The sequence below is a fragment of the Marmota monax genome, unplaced genomic scaffold, assembly GCF_021218885.2.
Source record: "Marmota monax isolate L192 unplaced genomic scaffold, Marmota_monax_Labrador192_F-V1.1 WCK01_AAM20220418_F8-fsc00160, whole genome shotgun sequence".
In the NCBI taxonomy this organism is placed as follows: Eukaryota; Metazoa; Chordata; class Mammalia; order Rodentia; family Sciuridae; genus Marmota; species Marmota monax.
Genome location: NW_026694183.1, coordinates 4,005,573 through 4,031,649, shown reverse-complemented (window position 1 = coordinate 4,031,649; position 26,077 = coordinate 4,005,573). Strand labels below are relative to the sequence as shown.

The following is a 26,077-nucleotide window of genomic DNA, read 5'->3' as shown; positions in this document are numbered from 1 at the left end:
AAGAAGGAAACTCATCACTACTTGAAAACACAACAGTCACTGGAATAAATTCATTTACTTCACTCTCAAAAAGGCCCAGAATTTGAGGCCAAGCTCTTGGGGAATGAGAAGGATTGACGTTCTTCAGCTAGGAGCCAAGGAAGATGGGAGGCTCTCACCACAAAGCCATGAGAGGGAGCCCAGGTGCTGAAGGAAGAGAGAGAGAGGGAAGCAGGACTGGGCTGGGAGTGGGCAGAAGGCACCATAACGGCAGACCTGTAGGTGGCGCTCCCGAGGCCTGGTTGGCCCATTGTCTTACTTCACTTTATTTTGCTGTATTTATTTTGCTGTATTCAGGATGAGATAACTTGGGTACATTGAGGTCAAATTATCCTTTTATTTCAGGTCCATTTACATATGTTTTAAAAGTTCTAAACATAGCACTTGTTTTTTTATGCTGTAAAAACCAATGAGAATGAAAATAAATCTACGTTGGAAATTTCACTCTTCCAGATCATCATCATCATAATAAATTCAGGAGACACAAGTAATAGAAAGGAACCTCAACTGGTTCTAAATTTTATTTCTTGTTTTAAAAATGAGACACAATGGTGGGATATTCATTTTATTTTTGTAGGCCTCTATGTGTTTGAAATATTAGTTAGATTTTTTAAAAGCCAGGATGTGGTGAAGTGAATAGGAAAATTCTAGTAATTTTCAACAGGTAATTGATTTTTTTTTTGACACAGCTGTATTGTTATACATAGTGTTGAGATCTTCCGTAAAAAGTCATCCATGCAATCAATTTTAGATCACAATCCATCTTTCTCTCCTGTGCACCCCCTTACCCATTTTCCTTCCTCTGACCGACTAGACTTCGTTTTACTCATTTATTATTTTACATTTCATTGGTTCTTTATGTTATCCTATCTTTTCCTTCCTTTTCTCATAGAAATGGTTTTTATATTAAGAACCTCCCAATCCTGTAAATATCCCAAGACAGGAAACAATGTTAGTATCCATAAAAGATCCAGAATTTTTAGACACTACTCCCATGGGAACAGCTCTTTGGGGAAACCCGCCATCTTCTCCTGGTATAATTTATCCAAGGCTTCAGCTTGGGCCACTGTGAGGTGATTCTTCCAGTCCCCAGAGATGCCTGGAAAACATGAAGTAGACGCAGATCAGATCTAGGCATAGGTCTTAAGATGGAGACCTCCTCCCTGCTCTGTCAAGACAGCAGAGTGACCCCTGGGTCATTGGTGAGGCCTTCTCCTGCCTGGCCACCATGCGCATTTCCCCTTCTACCTGTCTGGAAAGTGTGTCCTGACTGCCCTCCATTTTCAAAGCAATCTGTACAGAATCCATACTCAGTGAGGTTGGGTGTAAATCAGAAAATATGGACTATAACAAAGTCTGACCTCTTGTTTTTGAGCACCTTGGTCCAAACCAACAAAATTTCTGACCTAGATGATCAGAGCAGGTCACAACTCATCTTTGTGCGTTAACTTTTCTCTGTGAGAAGTTCTGCACATGGCACCATGTGGATCCATTGGCAGAGCCAGTGGCTCCAGTCACTTCTGGCTCAGAGTCTCCCCAGATTTCCAGTCTCCATCAGCCAAGTTCCCTGGTGATGTTGAGGCTCTAGGTGTAGGGTCCTTGTTGATTCACACTCCATCCTGGGACTGCCCATTGGCTCTCTCGGCTCCATGGCACAGTCTTCTGATTCAGCCTCAAGCTTGCCAGGCTGCCCCCTCCTCAGGGTGTTTACCTTTCCTGCTCCTGACCCAGAGTGCTGTCCTAGCAGACACATGATGTCATGTCCGTTAGCCTAGTTCAACTGTTGACTCCAGTGCAGTGACTCAGTGGGGCTCTCAGTTCTAACCATACAAATCCATCCTTGCTGACTTCACAGCAATGACCAAAATGATATGTTCTATGTATTTCCTTTTAGAATGTCCATACGGAATTCATTTCTCAAATATTAGGACATCTAAAAAATTTATAGACTATATAAGATTTAATTCTTCAAGGAATGACATAGTAAATGTTTAAGAAATAATTTTTGAAATGATTAAAAGGACCATGGAATTTGATAGATATCATTATCCAAAGTATGTGTATGAAGACACAAATTGGTGTGAACATACTTTATATACAACCAGAGATATGAAAACTTGTGCTGTAAATGTGTAAAAAGAATTGTAATGCATTCTGCTGTCATTTATTTAAAACAAAAAGAATGAGTAATATACTAGCATTATACCCTGTTTTACAGAACAGAGTTTAAACAATGCCCTGTCAGGGTTACCCTGTGGGAAAGTGGTGGGGGTCAAATGGAAGCTAAAGTTACGGGCATAAGTCAGACCCTTTCCTTATCTGATTATAGTGCCATTTTATGTATCATACGAATTCATTTTCACATACCAGACCAATCAAATTAATTAATAGAAAATACAACAATATCTGGTGTATATAAATGTAAACATTATACTCATATGAATATAAACAGGAATGTCTAATATGTAATTGTTATCCTATAACCACTGATTCTTATGCCCATGTTCATTGATATCTTCGTCATTAGAACAAGCTTTCTTGACTTCTTCTGCCAGGCATGGGCTCTCCCCATGAGGTACACCCCTAGCTCACTCCTCTGTTTTATGGCTCTGTGCTCCAGCCTCACTCAGTGGCAAGAATCCTGATCTTTTGAATATCTTGTGAAGCATTTAGTCTAAATACTCCATGGATTGCCATTTCAGATACATGTGAACTGGGGAAATTTTGGAAAAACTGGTTCTGTGAGTACATGCAGTAGACATTTTCAATAGACATGAAAGTGAAGGTGTAGATATAATTCATCTTTCTTCACAGGAAGGAGGCGTTACAATGTCTCATCACAAATGACCCAGTCCCTACTTCACCTATTGGCTCATCCTCTATGTATCTCTTCTTGAGGGCAGTTCTCGATGGTAGTCACTAGTGGTGTGGCACAGACATGACCATCTCCAAGATGCACTCTCCTCCCCTGGAGGAATCAGCTGTCTCCAGGGACTGCAGCCCATCCCAGAACCGTGGAGACATTCTTCCATAAGGCACATGAGAGGTTTTCTTGGTTATGAATCACTCAAGTCAATATGTTCAAACACCCTAACTCTAAGGGTCCGGTGGTAAACACAAGAATTCCCTCCAAGTATTCTCACACATTCTGAAACCAGAGCTTTTACCTTTTCTTGTAATTTTGAAATCCTTATCAACACGAGTTTCAGGCAACGTCTCTAAATTGGACATCTTGTTTTCTTTCATGACATGGAAGGAGCTATTCTTGAGGACTGAGTCCAGTTCTTCTGGATTTAACTTCTTTCCCAGGAATTGACAGATCTTCTCTATGGTGCTTCTTGGGTCCTACAATGTGAACAACAAAGAGCGAGTCTATGAGAGGGCAACACAGGGGATTCGGGAGGATTAGAATGAAGGTGTTAGGAGGGCTGGGGGACGGGGGGAGGGGAGAGGAATGACATCAGGATGAGAGGAGATTGCTATGGGTGTCAGAAGGAGGGAGAAACAGAAAGGGTTTTTTCTTACATTGCTTAACAACTCAGAAAAAATTTCTAGATATTTTAAATTACATTAATTTATTATGTAATTTAAAGGTTTGAATTACATTTGGTGCTCTTAAACTCACATCCAGAAGTGGACATCTATGTGCAAGTCAGTGTGCCATTCCTCTACGATAACAGAAAAATAAAGTTAGAATGAGTTTCTATTCAATGTGTGACGATCCAATCTGTAACGTATCACATCTACAAACTCAGACATAAATCATTGATTTAGTTGAAAACACTCAAAATCCTCTTCACTTGCTATTTTGAAATGCATTATTGATTATCACTGTTTATAGTGGCCACGCTGTGCTACAGGTCATTAGAAGTCATTTCTGTTACCCAGCTGTACCCGGCACCCAGCCCAGCAGTGCCGAGCTTCATCTGTAAGCCCTTGGGATGACTCCAGCCCCTGACCTCTCACAAGAGTTACACAAAGTGACAGCTCTCCTTCATCTCACCTGGCCAGTCAAGGGGAGAAGCCAGACAGGTGGACACAACTCTGGGATTAATGTTCTACCCAGTCCCTTCTGATGACGAGGTCTCTATGAACATCATAGGTCCTGCACACAGAAACCTTGGCAGCCATAGGTGCTAGCATAAGCCGTTGCCCTCTGCCTGGGTGTGGGGAAGGGCCCTTTAGATGTTGTCAGATGGAAAACTTTGAAGACATGAAAGAAGAGCTTGCATTTGGGGGCAGATCAATGAAGAAATGGCAATGGAGACCAAGGGCTCATCTCCTCTTAGTGACCCTTAAGAGGCTACGATTTACAGAAAGTTGGGGAGCAGATACTGAGGACCACGGACATTACAGGGAGCAAGGATGGTCAAGAGCTGGCGGGCGCTGCATCTGACAGGTGCTCACCTTCTGCAGCTCTTCATAACTCAGCAGCAGGACGTTCTCCCTGTCTCTCATGGACATCCAGCCACGAATGTGCTCAAACCATGATCCATAGGGCACTGTGGGGCAGGCACAGGGGTGCAGGTTACACACTGCTGAAACAGGGCTGTGCCATCCGTGTCACTCTAACACCCTGACAGCTTGACTCATGTATAATTGACAAATACTCCTCAAACAAGGTGATGAAATAGAGACGGGAACATTTCTGAATTCATTCTATGAAAGCAGTAGCGTATTTACCCAAGACAGACAAGATATCATGTAAGTAAACAACAGCCCAATATTCCTATGAACACAGATACAAAAACCTTATTAAAATGTTAGCACATTCTATTAAGATTATACACAGGGCATGGTGTGTTGACACTTTAGGATTATACTTTAAGACACGTTGATTTCATCCCAGGGATGTAAGCCTGGTTCACCATATGCAAATTCATAAATGTATTTCACCACATCAGTAGATTTTACCTTGAGAGAAGAACATGGCTGAGCATCCTAAAGGTTACATGTGACAAACCCAAAGCCAACATCATGCTAACCTGGGAAAACTGGAAGCATTTCTCCTAAAACCAGGAACAAGGCAAGGATGTGCACTCTCACCACTCATTAAACAGAAGTTTGGGAACTCTAATCAGACAAGTCAGGCAAGAGAAGGGGATCAAGATAATACAAATTAGAAAGAAGGAAGCCAAAATATCAGTGTTTGCAGATGATGGATGCAATGTTTGAAGACCCCTAAAGCTACCCCAAAACCCTTGTAGAACTGATACCACATTCAGCAGAGTAGGAGGATACAAGATCATCATAGAAAAAAATCCATAATAATAATGAATCTGCTGAGGAAGAAACCAAAAATACAATTCCACTCACAATGGTCTCAAAAAACACTTAGGTAGCCAGGTGTGGTGGGGCACACCTGTAATCCCAGGCGCTAGGGAGGCTGAGGCAGGAGGATGGCAAGTTCAAATCAGCCTGTGCAACTTAGCAAAGTTAAGGACCTCAGCGAGACTACCTTATTTATATATAAAATATAAAAATGGAAATTGCTCAGTAATTATTTGGTTTGAGATCAATACCTGGTACCAATTCAAAGAAACAGAAAAACAATAACAACAACAACAACAAACAAACCAACCCTTGGCATACTACTCCACCCAAAGAGCAGATACACCTCTTAGAATGAAAATTATAGAACACTGAAGAAAGAAATTGAAGAAGACACTAGAATGTGAAAACCCCTTCCATGTTCATGGATAACCAGAATTTAAACAATGCCACATTTCCAAAAGAAATCTACAAATTCAGTGCAATCTCCGTCAAATACCAATGAGATTCTTCACAGAAATAGAAGAAATAGTCCCACAATTTTCATGAAAAACAAAAATGCAAAGCCATTATCAGCAATAAAAATAATGATCAAGGGCCGAGAATGATGCTCAGTGGTAAAGCACTTGACTGGTGTTGCAAAGCACTGGGTCTAATCCCAACACACACACACACACACACACACACACATACAATGAACAGTGCTGAATGTATCACATTTTAAATTCTTCACGGTCTCAAATCATACGAAAGTGGTGCAATAACAAAAAAATTGTGCTGTATAAAACAGACATAAAGATCAATTTATTAGAATAGAAAACACAGAGAGAGACAAATCACCCAGATACAATCATCTGATTCATAACAAAGACACCAAAAGCTAATATTGGAGAGAACACAGTCTGTTAAATAAATGGTACTAAGAAAACATGTAGAAGAATGAAGCTAAATGCTGCAACAAATTCCACTCAAAGTGGATCAGCAAATAGGAATTTGACCCTAAACCCCTTAAGTACTAGTAGAAAACAATGGTTACACCACAACATACAGATGCAGGCACAACTTCGTCCACAAGACTCCTCGTGTTCAGGAAACAAAACCAAGAATTGATAAAGGAATGTCATCCATCTAAAAAGCTTTTTTACAGCAATGGTAAGGAGACAAGAGAGGGTTGAAAAATGGGGAGAAAATCTTTGTCAGCTACTCTTCTGACAGATGATTAATATCCAGAATGTATAAAGAACTCAAAAATCTTAAAACCTCACAGTGGAATATTACTCATCAATAAAAGAGAAAATAATTTCATTTGCAGATAAATGGATAGAGTTAGAGAAGATAATGCTAAGTGAATTTAGCCAGTTCCCAAAATCAAATGCAGAATGCTTTCTCTGATATAAGGAAGCTGATTCATAGTGGGGTAGGAAGGGGAGCATGGGAAGAACAGACAAACTCCAGATAGGGAAGAGGGGTGAGAGGGGAGGGGAGGGTGCTTGGGGTTAGAAATGATGGTGGAATGTGATGGACATTATTATCCAAAGTACATGTGTGAAGACACAAATTGGTGTGAAAATGGATGGAACTGGAGACCAGCATGCTCATTGAAGGAAGCCAGGCTCACAGAGTCAAGGGTTGTCTGCTTTCTCTCATACATGGGACGTACACAGAAAAGAGCACAAAAGTCATGCCACACAATTAGGAGAGCAGTGTGGACGCAGATCTGTAGGTCACAGAGACTCACCGTGGCCTTGGAGGAACCACTGAAAATATTGATCCAGTGACTCTGGTTTCTTAGAAAATTTTGTCGTAGTCCAAAAATAGTAACCTGACACGAGGACATCTTTGGGATTTCTCATGATATATATCACCTTAAATGAAGGAAAATGAGAGAAAGAAAAAAAAAAAACAGTAATAATCAGTCCTTTCCCACCTTGATTTTCATCTTTTCCCAGGAAGTTCTTACTTAACATCTGCTGAACATCAAGGGATTCATTTAATTAATTATTTATAGCATTCATTCATCAAATACACATTTTAGTTTCCCATTATAGGAATAGAAGAGGAAGACCTTGCCTCTTCATTCTAGGACATTAGGTTACCCAACATGGGAGCCTTCAGGAAAGTTCTAGATGGTGTTGGTGAGGCACTTGTGTGCTTTGCCATAATGATCACTAACAGCAGAATGAATTGATCAATGATGGTACATTCACCTTCATAGCAACACACAGTCATTCTCACACTCAAGCCATGGAGGAGGCTCACAGATAGGACATCCATGCAGCACGAATTCCTTATTCAAAATACAGATATACACCAAAGCAATCTGTAGCTGAAGTGCAGGGGGAGTTTCCCTCAGGTGGTGGGCACTGATGGGCACAAGGAAACTGGGGGACTTTCTGGACAGCAGGAATGTTCTAGTCTGGTCTGGGGGATAGTTGCCTAACTGTGTACATATGTACATATTAAGAGGCTGGTGTTCAAGATTAGTGAACACACACACAAACAAACACACTCACTATTTTGTACTTGAACATCACAATTGACTTTGTATTTGCACCAACTTTCCTGGTGTTGTTATTGGAGGTCTTGTGTCTCCTTAGACCTCAGTTTAATTGGGCAGGGGTTAAAGCAACCCAACAGGAGACATGGAAGTGGGTCTGTTGGAGCAGGTTCACTGTTACATACTTTATGACATTTCCAAGAGTGGAGATTAGTATTCCAGATTTCTTGGTAATGTTTGAACAAAAACATGAAAAAGTTCAGAAGTCAACAAACACTTTTCAAAGGTATTTTTCTAAAAAAGAGTCTGATGACCAAGAGATCTGGGATATCCCTGGTCTGTGCTGATCATCTGTCAGCCAGAGGGAGGCTGCAGTGGCTGCGAATCACAAGACACAGTGGCGTGCCCTGGGCTGCCATGGAGACACAGCTGGCCACCACTCCTGAGCCACCCCTGGATCCATGCTTTTTCAATGTGTGCGTGCTCCGCTCCCATGTGGGCACCACTGACCTCTCTGCTTCCACCTACCTGGCAGGAGGCTTTTATTGAATTAATACAGGCTGACGTCTTAAAGAGCTGCAAGGCTGGGATAATCCGGTGTAGATTGTAAATTCTGCTTGCACAGGAGAGTGGTTTTCTAAGATTCTGGCATTAGCCAGTCCCTTCACACCTGAATTCAGGCTAGAATAATCTATGCAATGTCAAGTGTGGTCTGGTTGTGGCCACATCAACCTAAACTATTATCCCAGGTCTCACCCAGCCTACCCAGTGAGCACACACCCCAGCAACATCTGCAGGGGTTACCTAGGACATGGAAGGGAAAAAGCATTGATCAAACATTAGGCACTCACCTTGGCCTTGGAAGTGAAAAAAGATTTGGGGAAGAGATGGAAGGGGAGGTGAGAGGTCAGGAACCGTGGGCCCTCTCTCTCCTTTAACAATTTGTATCCTGTATCTATCTCTAACCAGGGTGCACGATCCCAGATGGACACAGATCGAATCCACGTGGTATCGCCTTTGGAGTGAATCAGGCAGAGAATTTCAATCAACCAGTGGGTTCCTAGATAAGAAAGTGAAAATGATGGTCACTCATTTCAACATGACTTGCGAACAAAAAATTATGGTAAAATGCATAATATAAACTTTACCATAACATAAACTTTACCCATTTTAAGATGCAGTCAGGTACTGCTAAGCAGTGTTAAGCACATTCCTAATTTTGCTCTTACAATGTCCAGATACTTTTATCTTTGAAAAACTCAAACTCTCAGCTTATTAACAACATTTTCCATGTTACTCCATATTTGGTCTCTGGAACCCATGATGCTTTTTTTATGAACACTAGGTATTTTACAAGAGTAGAATTCTATAGTATTTGTCCCTTTGTGCCCAAAATGTTGCATCTAGCATGACTCCCTCAAGATTGCTCTATGTTGTAGAAGGTGTGAGACTATTCTTCCTTGTGAAGGCTGAATCGTATCCCATTGTATCAACATGCCACATTTTGTTATGCATTCATCTATGAAAGGATTTTAGGTTGCTCCACCTCTTGGCTGTTTGCTGAGGTCAGTTTTATATGTTCCCCTTTCCCTTGACTTCCCAGCACAGTGCCCCTTCCAAGGACACTGGCCTCAATCCTCGCCCTGTTTGCAATGCCCCTGCCCCCAGGCCCACCACATAGATTTATGATGCATGTCCTTTCAGTCCCTTGAATTTCTCAGGCTCCTGTCTGATTCCCAGCCCTTGTCCATGCTGACCCTCCTGCTCTAAAATCCCCCTCCTCACCCCATGGCCTCCCACTCCCTCTTTCATTTCTATGGAGCTGGTATTTCACCCTTAAGTGCTCACTGGTCATTCTCTGCCACCCCCCTCCCAGGCCACCACACAGATGCCTGGGTGACATTAGGATTCACTCCTGTATCTTCCTGCAGTAGCTTAGCTGACCCCTGCTGAGCACTTATGTCACTGTGTCCTAGTCTGAGTGGAAGTGGCCTGGGGCACTGCCCCTTCCACCCCCAAGCAGGGCTCACTGGCTGTAGAGGCCATGAACTCCATCTGCTGAGCAGGGGAGGAACACAGCCCTCGACGTTCTCATGGACAGTTCCTTTCTAGTTTCCTTACCTGACTTAGGGTATGACACCATTACTGTATCTTCATCCTTTATCACAAATTTAGTACATGCTTCTTTTAGGCCTTCATAGCTGTAATCAATAGAAGGGAAAGGTAACCCTTCAAACCACAGGTAGCCGTCTGTCATGATGATGATATCTCTGTGCCCGGTGCTGAGGTTCACACCATTGGACCTTATGGGAGATAGTGAAATTGGACTTTAAATCCAGTCTTACTTTAATGAAATTCAAAAAGAATCATTAATGATTTGAAAGAATCATTAACTTTTTTTTGTTATCAGCTCAACTGGATCTAAAAACAAATAGTGACTGTTAGTCCAAAGTTTCACCGTATTGATCAATTTTGGACTCATACAGAGAACATGAGCCCTGTGACCTCAACATGATCTCATGACAGGACGCCATGGCAAGTGGTACAAAATAATCCCACTGATGAATCCCTGAGACCTGAGAAAGCCACTCTTTCTCATTTATTTGCATTTGAAGAGTTTTCAAAGTAGAATTTTTACATGCAACCGACTGATACAGTGTATAAATAATAGCCTGGAAACAGACAGAGGGACAGTGGACTGAAGACTCTCAGGTAAAGGGCAGGAACCTGCTTCAGAGGCAGCAGATATGAGGGTGGACTGTCACTGACTCCTGGGTCCAGTCCTCCATTACCTTCTGATTAACCTGTGGGAGTGGATTTCTTGCTGTCAGGAGTTAGGGGCCGATTTAGAGAATTTTCATGTCTACCACATCAAGGATCCATCAAAGCTCTGCCTCGTCCTTGGTCCAGCACTCTCAGTGCCAGGGGACTTGCGAGGCCTACAGCTTCACATGCTCCAGCAACATGCTCATCCCCGGGGCCCATAAATAGGGACCTACTGATCCTAGAATTGCTTAAAGAAACAATGACATTTTCATCAGTCCCCATGGGCTTCTGTCAGCTAAAAGGGAAACCAATGGAATCCTAACGCCTGATGTAGACCCCACGTAGAAGACAACAGAGTTTCATGTAGAAGGTATGAAAATCAGGAGAAAAAACATTTTCCACGCTTCCTGTTAATCCTTGGGTGTATCAATAGATTGAGCACTTGTGTATGACACTAGGAGCTGTTGATACTGACCCTAAATATGATGTGGCCACAGACTCTTGTGTGTATATTGGGGAGAATGATCAACAATTGGGCATGAGTAGTATTCTAGCTGAAGGAAAAAGCTGATCCAATAGGAAAAATTGGAGGGGGATACCAGTTCTCTGACAGAGAGAAAGATATGTGCACGAAGAAAGAGCACTAATTTTTTAATTTAAGGATATATTTTCTTTAAAACTTTGTTTTTCTTATTTATTTATTTATTTTTTTGGTGGTGCTCAGGATCAATCACAGGGCCTCACACATGTTAGACAAGTGCTCTACCCCTGATTCAAAAGCCCAGCCACAAGAGCTACCTTTCTAAAAAGGAGACACTTTTTCATGACTTTTGTTTTATTCCTAGTATTGCCAGATAATTCTAAAAGTTATAGCAATCACAGTTATATCCTACATTTTCTTAATCCATCCACCTGCTGATGTGTTCCTGGGCTAGTGCCAAAATGTGGCTCTTGTGAGTTACACTGTTATAAACCTTGATGTGGCTGTGTCCCTACAGTATTCTGACTTTAGAGAAGGATAAATATCAAGGAATGGAATAGCTGGGTCACCTTGGGTTCCATTCGTCTTTTGAGGAATCTTCTCACACTTTCCAGAGTGGCTGGGCTAATTTCCAGTTCCACCCACAGTGGATGAGGCCCCTTCCCCCTCCTCCCCTCAGCATTCATTATTTGTGTTCTTGATGCTCATCACTCTGACTAGGGTGAGTAGATGTCCCAGTGTAGTTTTCATTTGCATTTCTGTGACACCTAGGGATGTGGAACTTCTTTTATATATTTGTTGGCCATTTGTATTTCTTCTTTCTTCTGAGAATTGACTGTTTAGTTCTTTTTTTTTTTTTTTTTTTTTTGGTAAAATGGTTAAATTTATTGGAAAGAGTCCCTGTGTGTAGAGTGTGGTGACACTTACATATAGTTCATTTGAATCACCTGCTGGCCTACATTTGTCACCAGGTGTGATCTGAGTTATGCTTTCTGCTGGATCCCACAGTGTCACCAGAGTCCAAGCTCAGTACTGAACTTGTATCCATGCCCTGTCCTGGACCACTCTTATGTCTGAGGGACAGCAGAGTCCATAGTCCACTGGACTAGAGCAATCTCTGAGTGACCCTGAGTCCAGCTCTGTGCTGCCGTATGCTTGTTCTCAGTGATAACCAAGTTCACGCCGTACATGGAAAACCGTGGGTGACTCCTGCATCAGTGCTACACTGGCAACAGATATCCCCAGTGTCCGTGAGTGCCTGCTGTATACGGTCTGCATTTATCCCTGGTGGCACAGGAGGCTCTCACTGTACTGTTACAATCTGTTCTTCCTGTCTCATTCTTTAACTGGGGTGTTCCTAAAGATGTCACCCAGAGAGATTCCACAAGAAATTCATGAAGTAGATCCTGTACTTCATCTTCATATAAAAGTCAAAACTTCATGGGTCAAGACCTAGAGTCAGACCAGAAACTTATTAACTGCTAGAAGAAGACATAGGGTCAACTCTCCAACATAGAGTTGCAGACACTGACTTCCTCAATAAGACTCCTAAAATGTAGGAAATAAAACAATGAATTAACAAATAGAAAGACACCAAATTAAAAGAGTTTTGCACAGCAATGAAAGAGGTATGCAAAGAAAGATGCTAAATGATGGGAGATGATCTTTGCTGGCTACTCTTACAGAATGTAAAATTAAAAGAAACTCAAAAAAAATTTTAAAAACCCATTAACACCAAAACTACTTCAATGTCTAAATATGCAAATAGATTTAACATACATTTCCCACAAGAAGAAATACAGATGGCCAACAAATATATAAAACAATGTTCAATATTCTTAGCAATCAGTGAAATGCAAATTAAAACTACAGTAAGATTTCATCTCTAGTTAGAGTGTCAAGTATCAAGGATATTAACAAATTTTGGTGAGGGCATGGAGGAAAGAGCACCCATGTGCTGTTGGTGGAAAGAGAACTTAGCACAGCCACTATGGAGATAGGGAGGGAGGTTCTTCCAAAGCTTAGGAATGGAGCCACCACGTGAACCAAGTCCAACACCCCTGGGCATTTGTTCAAAGGAATTCAAGTCAACATCCTGTATAGCACCACATGCACACCCCTGTTTATGCCAGTGAGAGTCACCTAACCAAGTTAAGGAATCAACCTTCCACCGATGAATGGATTTAAAAATGGGGTATGTATATGTACCAGGGGCTTTATTCAGCCATAAAGAAGAATGAAATTATGTCATTGGTAGAAAAATCATAGCAAAGGTATGTAGCAACAAAACATTGTACTAATATGAAAATAGATGCATAGATCAACTGAGTAGAATAGAAGACAAAGAGACAAACCCATACATAGAGTCATGTGATTCTTAACAAAGACACCAAGAGCAAATCTTGGAGATAACGCTGCCAATTTAATAAATGGTGACTGGAAAACTGATTATCTACATGTAGAAGAAGGAAGCTTGGGTACCCCAAGTACCCTCCAAAGTGGTTGGAGCTGAAAGGGACCCGGGGGGGGGGGGTCACCCGAGTAGTCTCTGTTCGGGGTCAGCGAGCAGAGGGGACACCCACCGTGACTCCCTTTTCTGTTTGGTTTGGAATTGTTGGAATTTGGTCAGTATAGAAATTCTGTCCTGGCCATGTCTGTGGGAAAGTGTGTGAATGAGACGGACAAAGGGATCCAACCCGAGGGTCGAAGCGAATGCAGAGTCCTGATCCGCGGTTCCGTGGCCCCTCATACAGTCTATGGCGGAATTTCACCAACCAACGTCCAGGTCAAAGCTCCAGATCGGGGTTGATACCGACCCACAAGGCCAAGAGGGCCCTAAGTCCCCACGAGGGGAGCGGCCAGAGATGGACGAAGCAAGTCTTGTCCTAAGTGTGTTTTGTTCTAAGTGTGTGACACCGAAGCAGGGTGGACCATGGGAGGCACACTAAGGAAACTGAGCCTCTGAAATATGTGTTAGAGACCTTTAGGAAGGTTTTCCTGGTGACTGTGGGTGAGACTCACTCCACAAAGGTGGCATACTCTGTGAATTAGAGTGGCCCACCCAAGATGTGGGCTGGCCACCAGAAGGATCTTTACATGAGTCATTGCTGAGGTCCTTTGATTGTTGTTGGAACTTTCTCTGAACCAATTCTCTTACATTGATTGCTGGCAAGAGATAGTACAAAAACAGTCCCCTTTGTTGAGAGCCTGTCTAGATGGACAGTCCAAACTGATGTTAGCCAGGAGCATAGTGGTCTCTAAGACCCAGCGGAAAGCAGCTAAACAGAAAACCTGACTAGGAAAGACAGGAAGGGAATAGTATTCCCCGTGAGCCAGAAGAGGACCCAGGACCTATGTGCCACTCTACGCAACTTTGCCAAGACCACTGGGACAGCAGACTGTTCCCTAGCCCCCTCATCCTCAGAGGCAACAAATGATGGCCCCCAATCCTGGCCATTCCTTCCTCTGTGATGTCCTCAGAGCCAAAGGCTTCGTAGGACCAAAGACTCTTCACCTCCCAAGAATAAGGTGGGAGATTTGTCCCGAGACCAGAGCCACAATTCAGATGAGAACTCTCCAGATGCCCCTGCAAGGGACTAAAGGACCTGCCCATGTTGTCCAGAAGGGAAACACCTGAGGGAGACAAGGCCGTTTTGTGTGCCAGCCTTTCTCCACCCCAGAGCTCATAAGCTGGAAAAATCATGCTCCCGCCTACACGGAGAAACCCTGGGCCAGGACTGATCTGGTGCAGCCCATTATCCAGATCAGGGATGGGGCCCAACCAAGAAGAAGGTCTAAAGGTAAAGAGATGTCAAGCAGCCCTCATAGGAAGTCTAAAAGAATATTAAAAAATAATAAAACACACTGTTCCCAAGAGTTAGAAGGAATCGGAGCCAGCCCTGAGCCCTGGTCTAAGCCAAAGGCATCTGCAGACAAACAGAGCCCAGATAAGCCTCCTGTTGCTCCAGCATCTCCCTCTCGCACCCTCGATAGCCCCGAACTGGGCCCCACATCTGCCTAAGGCCCCTCTGCCCTATGAACCTGGCAGCAACGATCAAAAGAGATGTACCCAACTGACTCAGAGCTAAGTGTCCAGGCCACCACCGCTGCCACCCCTCTCCCTGCCCAGAGGTCCCCAAGGGAGGAGGGGCATCATACAAACATTGCAGCCATGGTGCAGGTTTGTCAGTGAGAAAATGCACAGGCGCAAGCAACAGATGATCAGTGCAGCCTTTGTGGGACAGGCTCAGAGAGCCATTTGCCAAAAATTACAATTCTAGAGGACTTTTCTGAAAAGTGTGACAGTGAGCTGATTAAGGTGGGCACCACAGTTTTCATCAGTCGAGACCCAGAGACTCAAAGACAGGCAGACCAGAAAGATAAAGAGGAGGATGGATCTCCTTACAAACCCAGAGGTCACTCAAAGGGGGGTCTCACTAGAACAAAGACAATGGTCCAAATGTTTATAAGGAAAAAAAGTGTGGCCAGACAAAAGGGGAAGCCTCCAGTGGCCCTGGCAGACAAGCACCCACTGCCACGCTCAAAAGCTGAGACTTGAACAGAGAAGGAAGGAATGCTTTCCCCAAGCCTTTGGCCCCCAGGGTCCATTTGTTTTGCCCCTCCTTTCAGTTGGTTCCCACTTGCTTGGAAGTCGATGATTGGTGAATATGACAGGAGTCCGATAGACACACACAGTTGCATCTGATGCTCGAGACCCAGCGCCGGAGGGCTCAGCTGCTGCAAGCCCCAAATGAACCCGGAATATGTTCATGTTAACAGCCAGTAGTGGGCCATAGGGTGCTCATTCCAAAAGGACATGTCACCTGGCTCCAAGCCACATGCTGTGAACCACCAGCAGGAAGGGCCACAGAGCCCCATGCACCTGGCATACTGAACAAAAACACAAGCAGGGCAGCTCCTATATACAATTAGAGCAGGCTCCCACCTGGCAAGAGGAGAAAACCACACAGTCAAAGAGCAACACCTAGGTGGGCACAATGTGGCTGCCATGCTGGGACCTGCACGGGACCACACTGCTGTCCTCCAACCTTGGCAGATGGCCCCCGGTGAGACTGACATAGGTGCCTTTTACACAAGTGATATCCCAGGTCATCAGTCTCTGCTAAGATTTACATTAGATTTAAGAGTTGGAGAATCCCAGCAGCCAAGATCCTGCACAAGGAGATAACAAAAAAATTCCTGCATCTTAAAGCACCAGAGGCTCTATGTACGCCTCCCTTCCCTAAATGACAGTTCCTCCCAGGGGCTGGAGTACACCATCTTTGCGACAGCACTGGACTCTAACTTAGAAGTCTACATCTATCAAGAAAAAGTCAAATACCTTGGTTACCACCTGATTTAACAACAGAACAGAACAACCAATGAGCCTTAAAAGAAACAGGAGATCTGTTCAATTCCAGTCCCTTCAACCTGCCTTCAGACTAGAGAATTCTTGGGGGCTACTAGGTTCGGCCATATATGGATCTCTAACTTTTCAGTCATGGCAAAACCCCTCTATGAAGCCACAAAGTGGGGAGAAGGAGATCCTCTGATGTTAGGGCCAACTAAGCAAAAGGCCTTTGAGGACATTAAACAAGCACTCACCAGTGCACCTGGATTAGGGCTCCCTGATCTCATGAAGCCTTTCTTTCTGTATGTCCATGATCTGTCTGGAGTGGCTGTGGGAGCTTTGACTCAGATGCTGAGGACATGGCACCGTCCAGTGGCCTATTTGTCCAAACAGCTGGACTCTGTAGCCCAGGGCTGGCCACCTTGTTTATGGGCCCTTGCGGCCACAGCTCTTCTGGTGTTGGAAGCTGATAAACTGGCCATAGGACAAGAACTGGTTGTTAGAGTTCCTCATTCAATTTTGACACTGTTAGAATAAAAAGGACACTATTGGTTGACTAACGAAGGAATGGTCAAATATCAGGGCATGTTATGTGAAAACCCACATATTCATGTTGAGGTCGTCAGAACTCTAAACCCAGCAACTTTGCTGCCCATTGGACCTGGAAAACCTGATCACTAATGTGTTGAGGTCATGGATGAAGTGTTCTCCAGCAGACCAGATCTGGCAGACCAGCCCTCGGGGATGCTGATGCAGATTACTTCACAGATGGAAGCAGTTTTATAAAAAGATGGGGTATGTTTTGCTGGATATGCAGTGGTCACTCTGGACTTTACTGTCGAGGCAAAACCTCTGCCTCAGGGAACTTCAGCACAAAAAGTAAAACTTATTGATTTGATTCGAGCACCTCAGTTGACAGCAGGACTCTGTGTGGATATTTACATAGACTCAAAATTTGCGTTTGCTACCCCTTGATGTTCATAAGGCCTTATGTAGGCTAATTAACTCAGGAGGAAAAAAAGGGGGGGGCATGATGTACAGGCAAGAAATTCTTAAACTTTTGGATGCACTATGGGCTCCCAGGAAGGTTGTGATTATATATTGCCGAGGTCATCAAAAGGGAAACACTGTGGTTTCTCAGGGCAACCGGAAGCTGACAGAGAGGCCAGGTTAGCTGTCTGCAAGAAACAGGAAGAAAATCCAGTCCCAGGTTTAAATGCTGCCCTTCTGCCTGGCCGACTAGCTAACAGAAAGGGAGCCAACATACTCCCAACATGAAAGTAAGTGATTTAAGACTGAAAAACGACATTTTTTCCCAGGTGGATGGTGGAGATTTTCTGATGGCCACATAGCCATCCCAGAGATTCCAACCCCAGCCTTTATCAAACAGTTTTGCAGGAAAACATGTTGGACATACAGCACTTGAGACAGTTCCGAGTCGACATTTCTATGTCCCCCGGCTCACAAGCAACACCTGGATGATCTGCAAACAATGTGAGGTTTGTGCTCACAACAGTTCTTGTCAGTGCCCAGAGCTCCCACCAGGAATCCAAACTATAGGAGGAACACCTTTTGAAGACTTGGAAGTAAACTTCACTGAACTTCCACGCTCACGGGGCTATAAGTAACTTTTGGTTTTTGTGTACTCCCACTCTGACTGGGTGGAAGCCTTTCCCATCCACACTGAAAAGGCTAGGGAGATACTAGGATGCTTCTCTGGGAAATAATTCCCAGATTTGGTGTCCCAATAATTATTGGCTCAGACAATGGGCCAGCTTTTGGGCACAGGTGATATGATTACTGACCAAGAGTGTAAATATCAGATGAAAGTTACATACTGCCTATAGGCTGCAGAGTTCTAATAAAGTTCAAAGGATGAACAGGACTTTAAGGCTCAATTAGGTAAGCTGTGTCAGGAGACTCATTTACATTGTGATGAACTTCTCCCTCTTACACTGTTGAGGATTAGATCCACTCCTGCTCTGAGGAGTGGATTCTTTTCTTTTGAGATAATATATGGGAGGACCCCCCCTCTTATTAGGAGACTACAGGGAGACTTAAGAGAGACAGGAAAATTAACCCTGAGATGACAGCTTCAGGTCTTAGGTTCTCAACCAATGGGTTAGAGAAAGAGACCCAGTAAGTTTGACCCAGTGCACACTCCTTCAAGCCTGGAGATGGAGTCTGGGTCAAAGAATGAAATATTCAACCCCTGAACTTGTTTGGAAGGGCCCTTTCCCTGTTATTTTATCCCCCCCAGCTGCAGTCAAGTTTGCAGAGACAGGTCCCTGGATTCACTACACCAGACTCACGCCTGCAGCTGCGGACTGGGAGTGCTCTCCAGATGCTGCTACACCATTGAAGCTGACCATCCTGAAGAAAAAGGAGCACCGGAGAAGCTTGAGGATCAGAAGGACAACAGCCCTGCTCCAGTCACTCCTGAAGCTGACTGGTCTATGCACGGCCGAAGCTTAAGGAGACTACAGCCCTGTTTCAGCCACACAGGAGGGACTAGCTGATCAATGCCCCGTGAAAGATAAACTTCCCACCAGGACTAATGGACTCTTTCAACCTCTGAGATAGTTCTTATACTGTAATGCATTGCCACCCCTTGCTTCTAGATATATACACAGTTCTCTGTTTGGTTTTTGCTACTGGTTTGATAACAGTAACTCCTTCTGATTGGACTCTGGGTAACAAAATTTCACTTATACTTTTTGTCTTGCTTATATAAGTTTTCTAGGATTTGTTTGGTGTTTTAGTTTGGCTTTGTTAATTTATGCTGTTTAACCTATGCTAACCAAAACATTACTCTATTATTTATTTTGGTTTCCTTTGATAACCTTAAGGGAGTCTGTCCTACTCCTATTCCAACCACAGAGATCATGTGAACCATGTGTCAAGACAATCCACTATAACTAAGAGGTGGTAAAACATATATTTAGGACCTGTCCCACCAGAGGAATGCTACAGATGGATGACTGGAAAGGAAAAAGAGGTCCATTGGAAAGAAACTTGATTTAGGAGGTCACCGATCTTGGGGTGAAGGTAACTGGCCACCCCAGAGGATTATTGCCACTTATGGTCTTGCTACCTGGAAACAAAATGGCAGTTGGAGCTATAGAACTCCTATTTACATGTTAAACAGAATTATTCACTTACAAGCTGTACTAGAAATTATTATTAATCAGACTGCCACAGCCTTTGACTTCCTAGCCATACAACAGACCAGATGCGAGTGGCTAACTATCAGAACCACTTGGCATTAGATTACTTACTGGCTGAGGAAAGAATATATGTGGAGAGTTCAACAGCTCAGATTGTTGCATCCAAAAGGATGACAATAGACAAACAGTTAAGAATATAGCCAACAACACAAGAGAACTAGCACATGTGTTAGTTCATACCTAGAAGGGCATTAAAGTTTGGATCCCAAACATGCTTTGAGAAGATGGTTTTCAACTCTTGGTAGATTTAAAAGCTTAACTGGTGTAGTGGGAATTCTGCTGTTAACCTGTTTATTGCTCCCATGTTTGGCTCCACTGTGCATTAAACTATCGGGTCCACTATAGAAGCTTCTGTTGAAAGTATGACAACAACTAAGATTTTGGCAATATATAAGGCTTTAAGCCAAGATGATGGTAGTGATGCTCTTAAATTTAAAGGATTAAATTATGGGGAGCATCATTAAAGGGGGGAATTGAAGTGGCACCCCCTTTCTCCACAGAAAAGCCTGCTTCACCATGGCTGATTTTAGGACTGTCAGCAAAAGAGTCTCTGCAAAATGTCCGGATTTTTAGCCCCAGTCTCCTCCTGACCAATGGGAGAAGCATGCCCCGATCAAGATGAACCAAGAGAGGTAAAGGTCAACTGGCCGACCACATACAGCCCTCCCTCCTGGGAGGACAATCAGATGTGCCAGGGGGAACAGTCAAAGTAGGATCTCATTTAATGAGGAAGTACACACAGCTTATGTAAAACTGCACAGGAGCCAATCAGAATAAAGGTCAGAGGGGTGGAGCAAGTTCACGTGTACACCCATCTCATAGTCTGTAAGGAAAGGCACGAGCTGTCCACCAGAGCGGAAGAGTCCTGGACCTATCCTGAGGTGGTATGCCTCCTCCATCACCACCCACAGCACCGCCTCCTGGCTGATCCCCAGAAGACATCCCAGTCACAGGTGTGGCCTCAAGACCAGGAAGCAGGCAGCCACACCCTACATCTCCCCCTTTTCGTTTTATTAGCAGGTGTTTGCCTTACTCGAGAGTGTGCCTGTCTTAGGTTGTCCCCCTCTGGGGATCTTACCCAGCATTGACTATCACTCTAGCTCTTTGGGCAATCCTACCTGCAGGGCCTGCAGGCCCAATGGGAAGCCTTAAGGAAGAGAGATGGCTCTGCTCCCTGCTTACATCTGCACATCCCAGTAGGGGCGGTGGCCAACCTCATAGGGTTCACAGTCAGTATCTTGTAAGACGGCGTATTGCTGCCCGACCACCATCAGTTGAACAGTTCTGGCTCGATCCTTGAGAAACTGGAGGAGCCCAATAGAAACAGCACTCCTCCTGTAGGAACAGACCTAGTCCTCCTTCTCGGGCGGTAAGCAGGTTTGGAGGACTACCACAGCCAAGGAATTGAGATTGGAGGTAGTGCTGACAACATGGTGCACTGAGGCCAGCCAAGTCCAGTTCCCATCCCCGTGGCCACAACAAATGCCATGAGGGAGACAACGAGGAGTCCGGCCACAACCAGTCAAAGTGTCCAGAATGGTCCTTCATTCTTACAATTAAAGAATCATACCTCAACAGAAAACCCCACATACCCCATCGACAACAGGTCCAGCCATAGAACATCAAAGATACAAACAAATCTCCAACCTGTTTTTCTTTTACGCCTAAAATTACCATACAACTTTAGAACACCAGATTGATACATTGATGTTTTTATATTAACTAAATTTAGCTTTTAAAGAATTAACATAGCACAATTCTCTAAAATAACAGTTCTTGTTTAACCAGCTGTTTATTAATTTCTTTAAGATTACTTGCTCTAGAAACAAGAAACAAAACTTATTTTTATAAGTTTTATAAAACACAATGTTATGGGTAAACTAATGTTTTAAGGAATCTTTGTCCTTTTAACATATGACTGATATGTTAAACAGATGAAAGTAAAGACATCTTTACTTTCATCTGTTTACCCAATTTAAATTGAACTGTTTAAATCACGTGAATAAAAGATATTTGGATCCATTTTTTTTTAAATTTTTCATGAGCGCTCCTCATATATCTGCCAATCTTCATACCATGTGCATGACATATGGATATATGCACACACAGACATACAACACATAACACAAGTGTGCACACATAACACAAGGCCTTGTAGCTTTTTTCATGTGAAATCTCCATTGCAATGTTTAAAAACTCCAGTTTTTAATAGAACTGATCAGAAAAACATTAACCTAGGTCTGTAAGATCAAAATCATGAGCTCAAAAAATACAGAATCTAAGAAAAAGCAAGGGTCCTAGAAAAAATGACCAGCCGGTAATTAGAAAGCACCATACAATTTACTTTTTGGTTTAGTCTAGTTTGAGTTCAGGTAAAAGAAAGACACCTTTGCCCCCTCCTTTTTTTTTTTTTTTTTTTGATCCCCAGATCAGTCTCCTACTGAGCTCACAGGCTTCTTCCATTTGCATTTCAACTTAAGTCCTGGCTCAGGTGTGGAAGGAGCAGAGAAAACTGCTATTCTGAGCAGAAGCCTCATGCCCAAGGCATTTTAACCTTAAGTCATAATTCCCAGGTTTGGATGTTGAAAATTATGATACAAGTTTAAGATACAATTCACAAAATTTCATATCTTTACATCTTGTTTTGCCAAAGAAAAAAAAATTTCCTACACTAGAAAAAACTTGCTCACATAAAACTGAAAATAGGATCTTACTTGATAATATAAAAGCTACTATCGAAGAAATCCCTTCAGGATCATTAAGCCATTCCTTTGTTCTGAAGTTCCTAAAGTAGTATTAACTTACATTACATCACCTGAAAAATTCCAAAAGAGAACCACACACTACCATGTATATCCAAAATTAAACTTTAAAAATTTCCAAGACAGTTGTTATTCAATGTCATTTCAATAAGCCAGACCAACATCCCAATCAAACACTTTCCTTTCCTAAATCCTACACACTGAGGGGAACAGATTACTATCCTTGCCCAAATTAATAATGCACTGGTACACCTAATGAAATCTTCCCAGGCTACCTAATTCAAAAATTGATGAAAAAACTGAATGATTGGGAGTTAGCCGCCAACTTGGAAGTACAGTTCTTTAGTTTCCCATCCTAAGTATTTAAGTTCTCTGGCATGAATTATCTGAAATCATATACTAGACAATTATATAAACCTAACTTTTAACTGCAAGATTGTGCAAAGTTTCAAAAACCCATTCAGATACCAGATTGTTACAATAAAACATCATCCTGTAGACTCACATTCAACCAAGGTCATTCCCAAGAAACAAACTATAATATCAACACATTACTGCATTCAATGCCCCCCTATTTCCCCCTTTTTAACTAGACAGAGGTGGAGTATTCCTTACAGTGCAGGGAAGGAAGGAGGAAGTTCCCCAAAGCAAAAGGGCTTCAGCAGCTGCTGGGAGTCCCTCAGTCCCTCCTCCCACTTACAGGATTAGTTCCGCTGGTTTTGTCCCACCCCAGGCACCAGGAACACTCCATATCTCCCAACTTTTCAGTAGTAGGTTTCCCCAAGAAAGTGGAGTGGGGGCTCCTGGGATGTCAAAATTTGTAAAAAAAGAAAAAGGGGCGCAGGGTGAGCCTCGAGACGGCCCGCTTGGTTCCCGGCTTGGCTCCCTCTCACACACTTCTCCCTCCTCCTTCCCCTCAGCCATACAGGGAAGCAGGAGAAGCATCAACCAGGGAGTGTGAGATCACCCCATCTTTCCGGGGATACCCTTACCTCGGTACTCGCTTGGCTCGTTGACACTTTCTTCGTGTCCCTGTTCGGCGTCCCTGTTCCGGGCGCCAGATGTTGGGGTTTTTAGCCCGTCTCCTCCTGACCAGTGGGAGAAGCGGGAAAAGCACGCCCCAACCAAGATGAACCAAGAGAGGAAAGGTCAGGTCGACTGGCAGACCACACCCAGCCCTCCCTCCTGGGAGGACAATCAGATGTGCCAGGGAGAACAATCAAAGCAGGATCTCCTTTAATGAGGAAGTACACACAGCTTATATACTGCACAGGAGCCAATCAGGATAAAGGTCAGAGGGGTGGAGCAAGTTCACGTGTACACCCACCTTATAGTCTTTAAGGGAAGGCACAAGCTGTCCACGAGGGTGGAAGGGTCCTAGACCTATCCTGAGGTGGTCTGCCTCCTCCATCACTGCCCACAGCACTGCCTCCTGGCTGATCCCCAGGAGCTGTCCCAGTCACATGTGTGGCCTCAAGACCAGGAAGGAAGCAGGCAGCCACGCCCTACATTTTAGGACTGTCAGCAAAAGAATCTCTGCAAAAGAGTTCAGTGTAGATAAACTTCCTATTTTCCTGTCGCCCTGTTTACTTGGCCACTGGCCGAGAAGATACCAGCCCTCCAGGTGCTGGACACCCCCTCACTAGTTTTCACAAACATGTATCCAGTACAGTACTTTGAAGAAATGTGCAAACAAGGCCTCTGGCCTTGAGCAGGGCTTCACAGAGATGTCTACATTTTTAAGATAAGTTACAAATGGGCTCCATGGTAACAGCTGACAGGGGGAAGAAGGAGAGGGGAGAAGAAGTTTCCCCCCTTCTCAGTCAGATGTTGTCCTTGAAGGGTTAACTTTCCCAGAACAGTGAAAGAAAAAGCTGCTTTTATGTGAACTTCTGCAGACTGGGAACTTCCGAGCCCCTCCCCTTACATGCTGGGTATAAAACTCTGACACTCCCTGAACTCGGGGTTCAGGGGATTGATTACAGCAAAAGCTGTGCCCCCTGAACCTGGCTGCCCCCAAATAAAACCGTTTCCTGCTGTCTTCAGTGCCTTGCCTCCTTTGTCCCTACAACAGAAGGGCCCTGAAGGAATTAACATTTCAATCCCTCAGGGGACAGTCTCCAACTTCCCGGACTCAAAATTGGCCGCCTGGATCCGACCTGACTGGGTTTACCTCTCTATACTGACTGCCTGTCTGATTCTGGCTTCACTCCCACCCCACTGGAAGAAAGGGACACTTTTGGAATTTATTTGCCTTTGTGAGGATGTTGGTCCTACACAATTACAAGGTTTTAATGCTCACCGCGGCTTTAAAACAGGTACTTCAGCCCCAATCCTGGAGACACCATTCTCGTGGGCGGTGTTTTAATTGTGGCAGAACTGGGCATTTGGCAGGACTGCGAATCCGCGCCATAGGGCAGAAACCTCTCCTGGTTCCCACTGGCGGCAGAAAGCCGCGAGGCGAGGGGGGATGGGAACGGATATGGCAGCGGCCCGCCTGCATTTCTAACTTCACATCCGCCTCCTTTGGGGACAAAAAATGGAGGGCGGGATCTACCCCAGGCCCAACAAACAGTGGGGGCTCTGCAGTATGGGTGGGAGGAGGAGTCAGAGTCGCAGGCCTTGACGTCATCACAGCCGGCCTTTGCAGAGCATCACTCTTACCAGCCAGCTCCACCCAGACGTGGTAATAAACAGCTGAAATGGGACCACAGCAAGTTCCCACTGGAATCCATGGGCCATTACCCCCAGGTGCCATAGGCCTAATTTGGGGACGAAATAGTTTTAAAAAGGGAATTCAAGTAATGCCTGGAGCTATCGATTCAGATTTTAGAGAAGAGCTAACAGTCACTGTGAAATCAGAGCATGCCATTCGGCTCTCTACAAAAGCCGAGCTGGCACAATCAGTACTTTCACCTTGCTGTTCCCTAGACAGCCTGGCACAATCAGTACTTTCACCTTGCTGTTCCCTAGACAGCCTGGCACAATCAGTACTTTCACCTTGCTGTTCCCTAGACAGCCTGGCACAATCAGTACTTTCACCTTGCTGTTCCCTAGACAGCTCAACATTCGGGTTCCATGACAGGGTGTACTGGGCTCAGTTAATTCTGCAGGAGCGCCCCCTACTGGAACTTAAAATCAATCATAAAAAATTTCAAAGTATGGTAAATACTGGGGCAAATAAATCTGTTTTATCTCGTGGATTTTGGCACCAATGCTGCCTTTACATATTGTGCCTGCCAATTTTGAAGGCATAGGGCAGATTTCTCAGCCTGCCCAGAGTGCCCAGTATCTTCGCTGGGAAGACTGAGATGGTAATACTGGAATTTTCAAGCCTTATGTTTTGGACACATTAGCAGTAAATTTATGGGGCAGAGATATTTTAAGCAGTTTAGGATTATTATTAGTAACCCCAGATTCTATCGGTTCATTTGAGGAACTTAATCAAGGATTGACTCCTAGGGAAATTGAGGGAAACTTACAGGGTGAGTACCTACCTATGACCCAATCTCCTTGGCAGAGATTATTTAATGCACCCAACCAAAATTTTTCATGGGGGCCCTGACCTTTTCCCTGACCACAAAAACAGCAAAAATATTAATTGGCTCACAGAAGAGCCAATCTGGATTAGTCAGTGGCCCCGAACAGGGGGAAAACTTAAAATAGCCCACATGTTAGTTGAGG

The 26,077-nt window shown here is 43.9% G+C and overlaps 1 protein-coding gene across 5 annotated transcripts; it reads right to left on the bottom strand.

The window, feature by feature from the left end:
* Positions 1–527: 527 nt before the first annotated feature.
* Positions 528–24,929, bottom strand: LOC124107985 (sulfotransferase 2A1). Of its 5 annotated transcripts, none has more exons than XM_046466358.2 (7): positions 24,696–24,929; positions 9,929–10,110; positions 8,659–8,867; positions 7,049–7,175; positions 4,447–4,541; positions 3,207–3,384; positions 528–1,138 (listed from the first exon to the last, which is right to left on the bottom strand). In XM_046466358.2, exons 2-7 carry the CDS (start codon positions 10,062–10,064, stop codon positions 1,026–1,028), a joined length of 858 nt encoding a protein of 285 aa, XP_046322314.1. In that variant the 5' UTR covers positions 10,065–10,110; positions 24,696–24,929; the 3' UTR covers positions 528–1,025. The 5 variants fall into 5 exon arrangements, with proteins under 5 accessions (XP_046322314.1, XP_046322318.1, XP_046322316.1 ...); XM_046466362.2 differs by having other exon boundaries at positions 9,929–10,008; XM_046466360.2 differs by lacking the exon at positions 24,696–24,929 and adding an exon at positions 23,721–23,878.
* Positions 24,930–26,077: the final 1,148 nt, after the last annotated feature.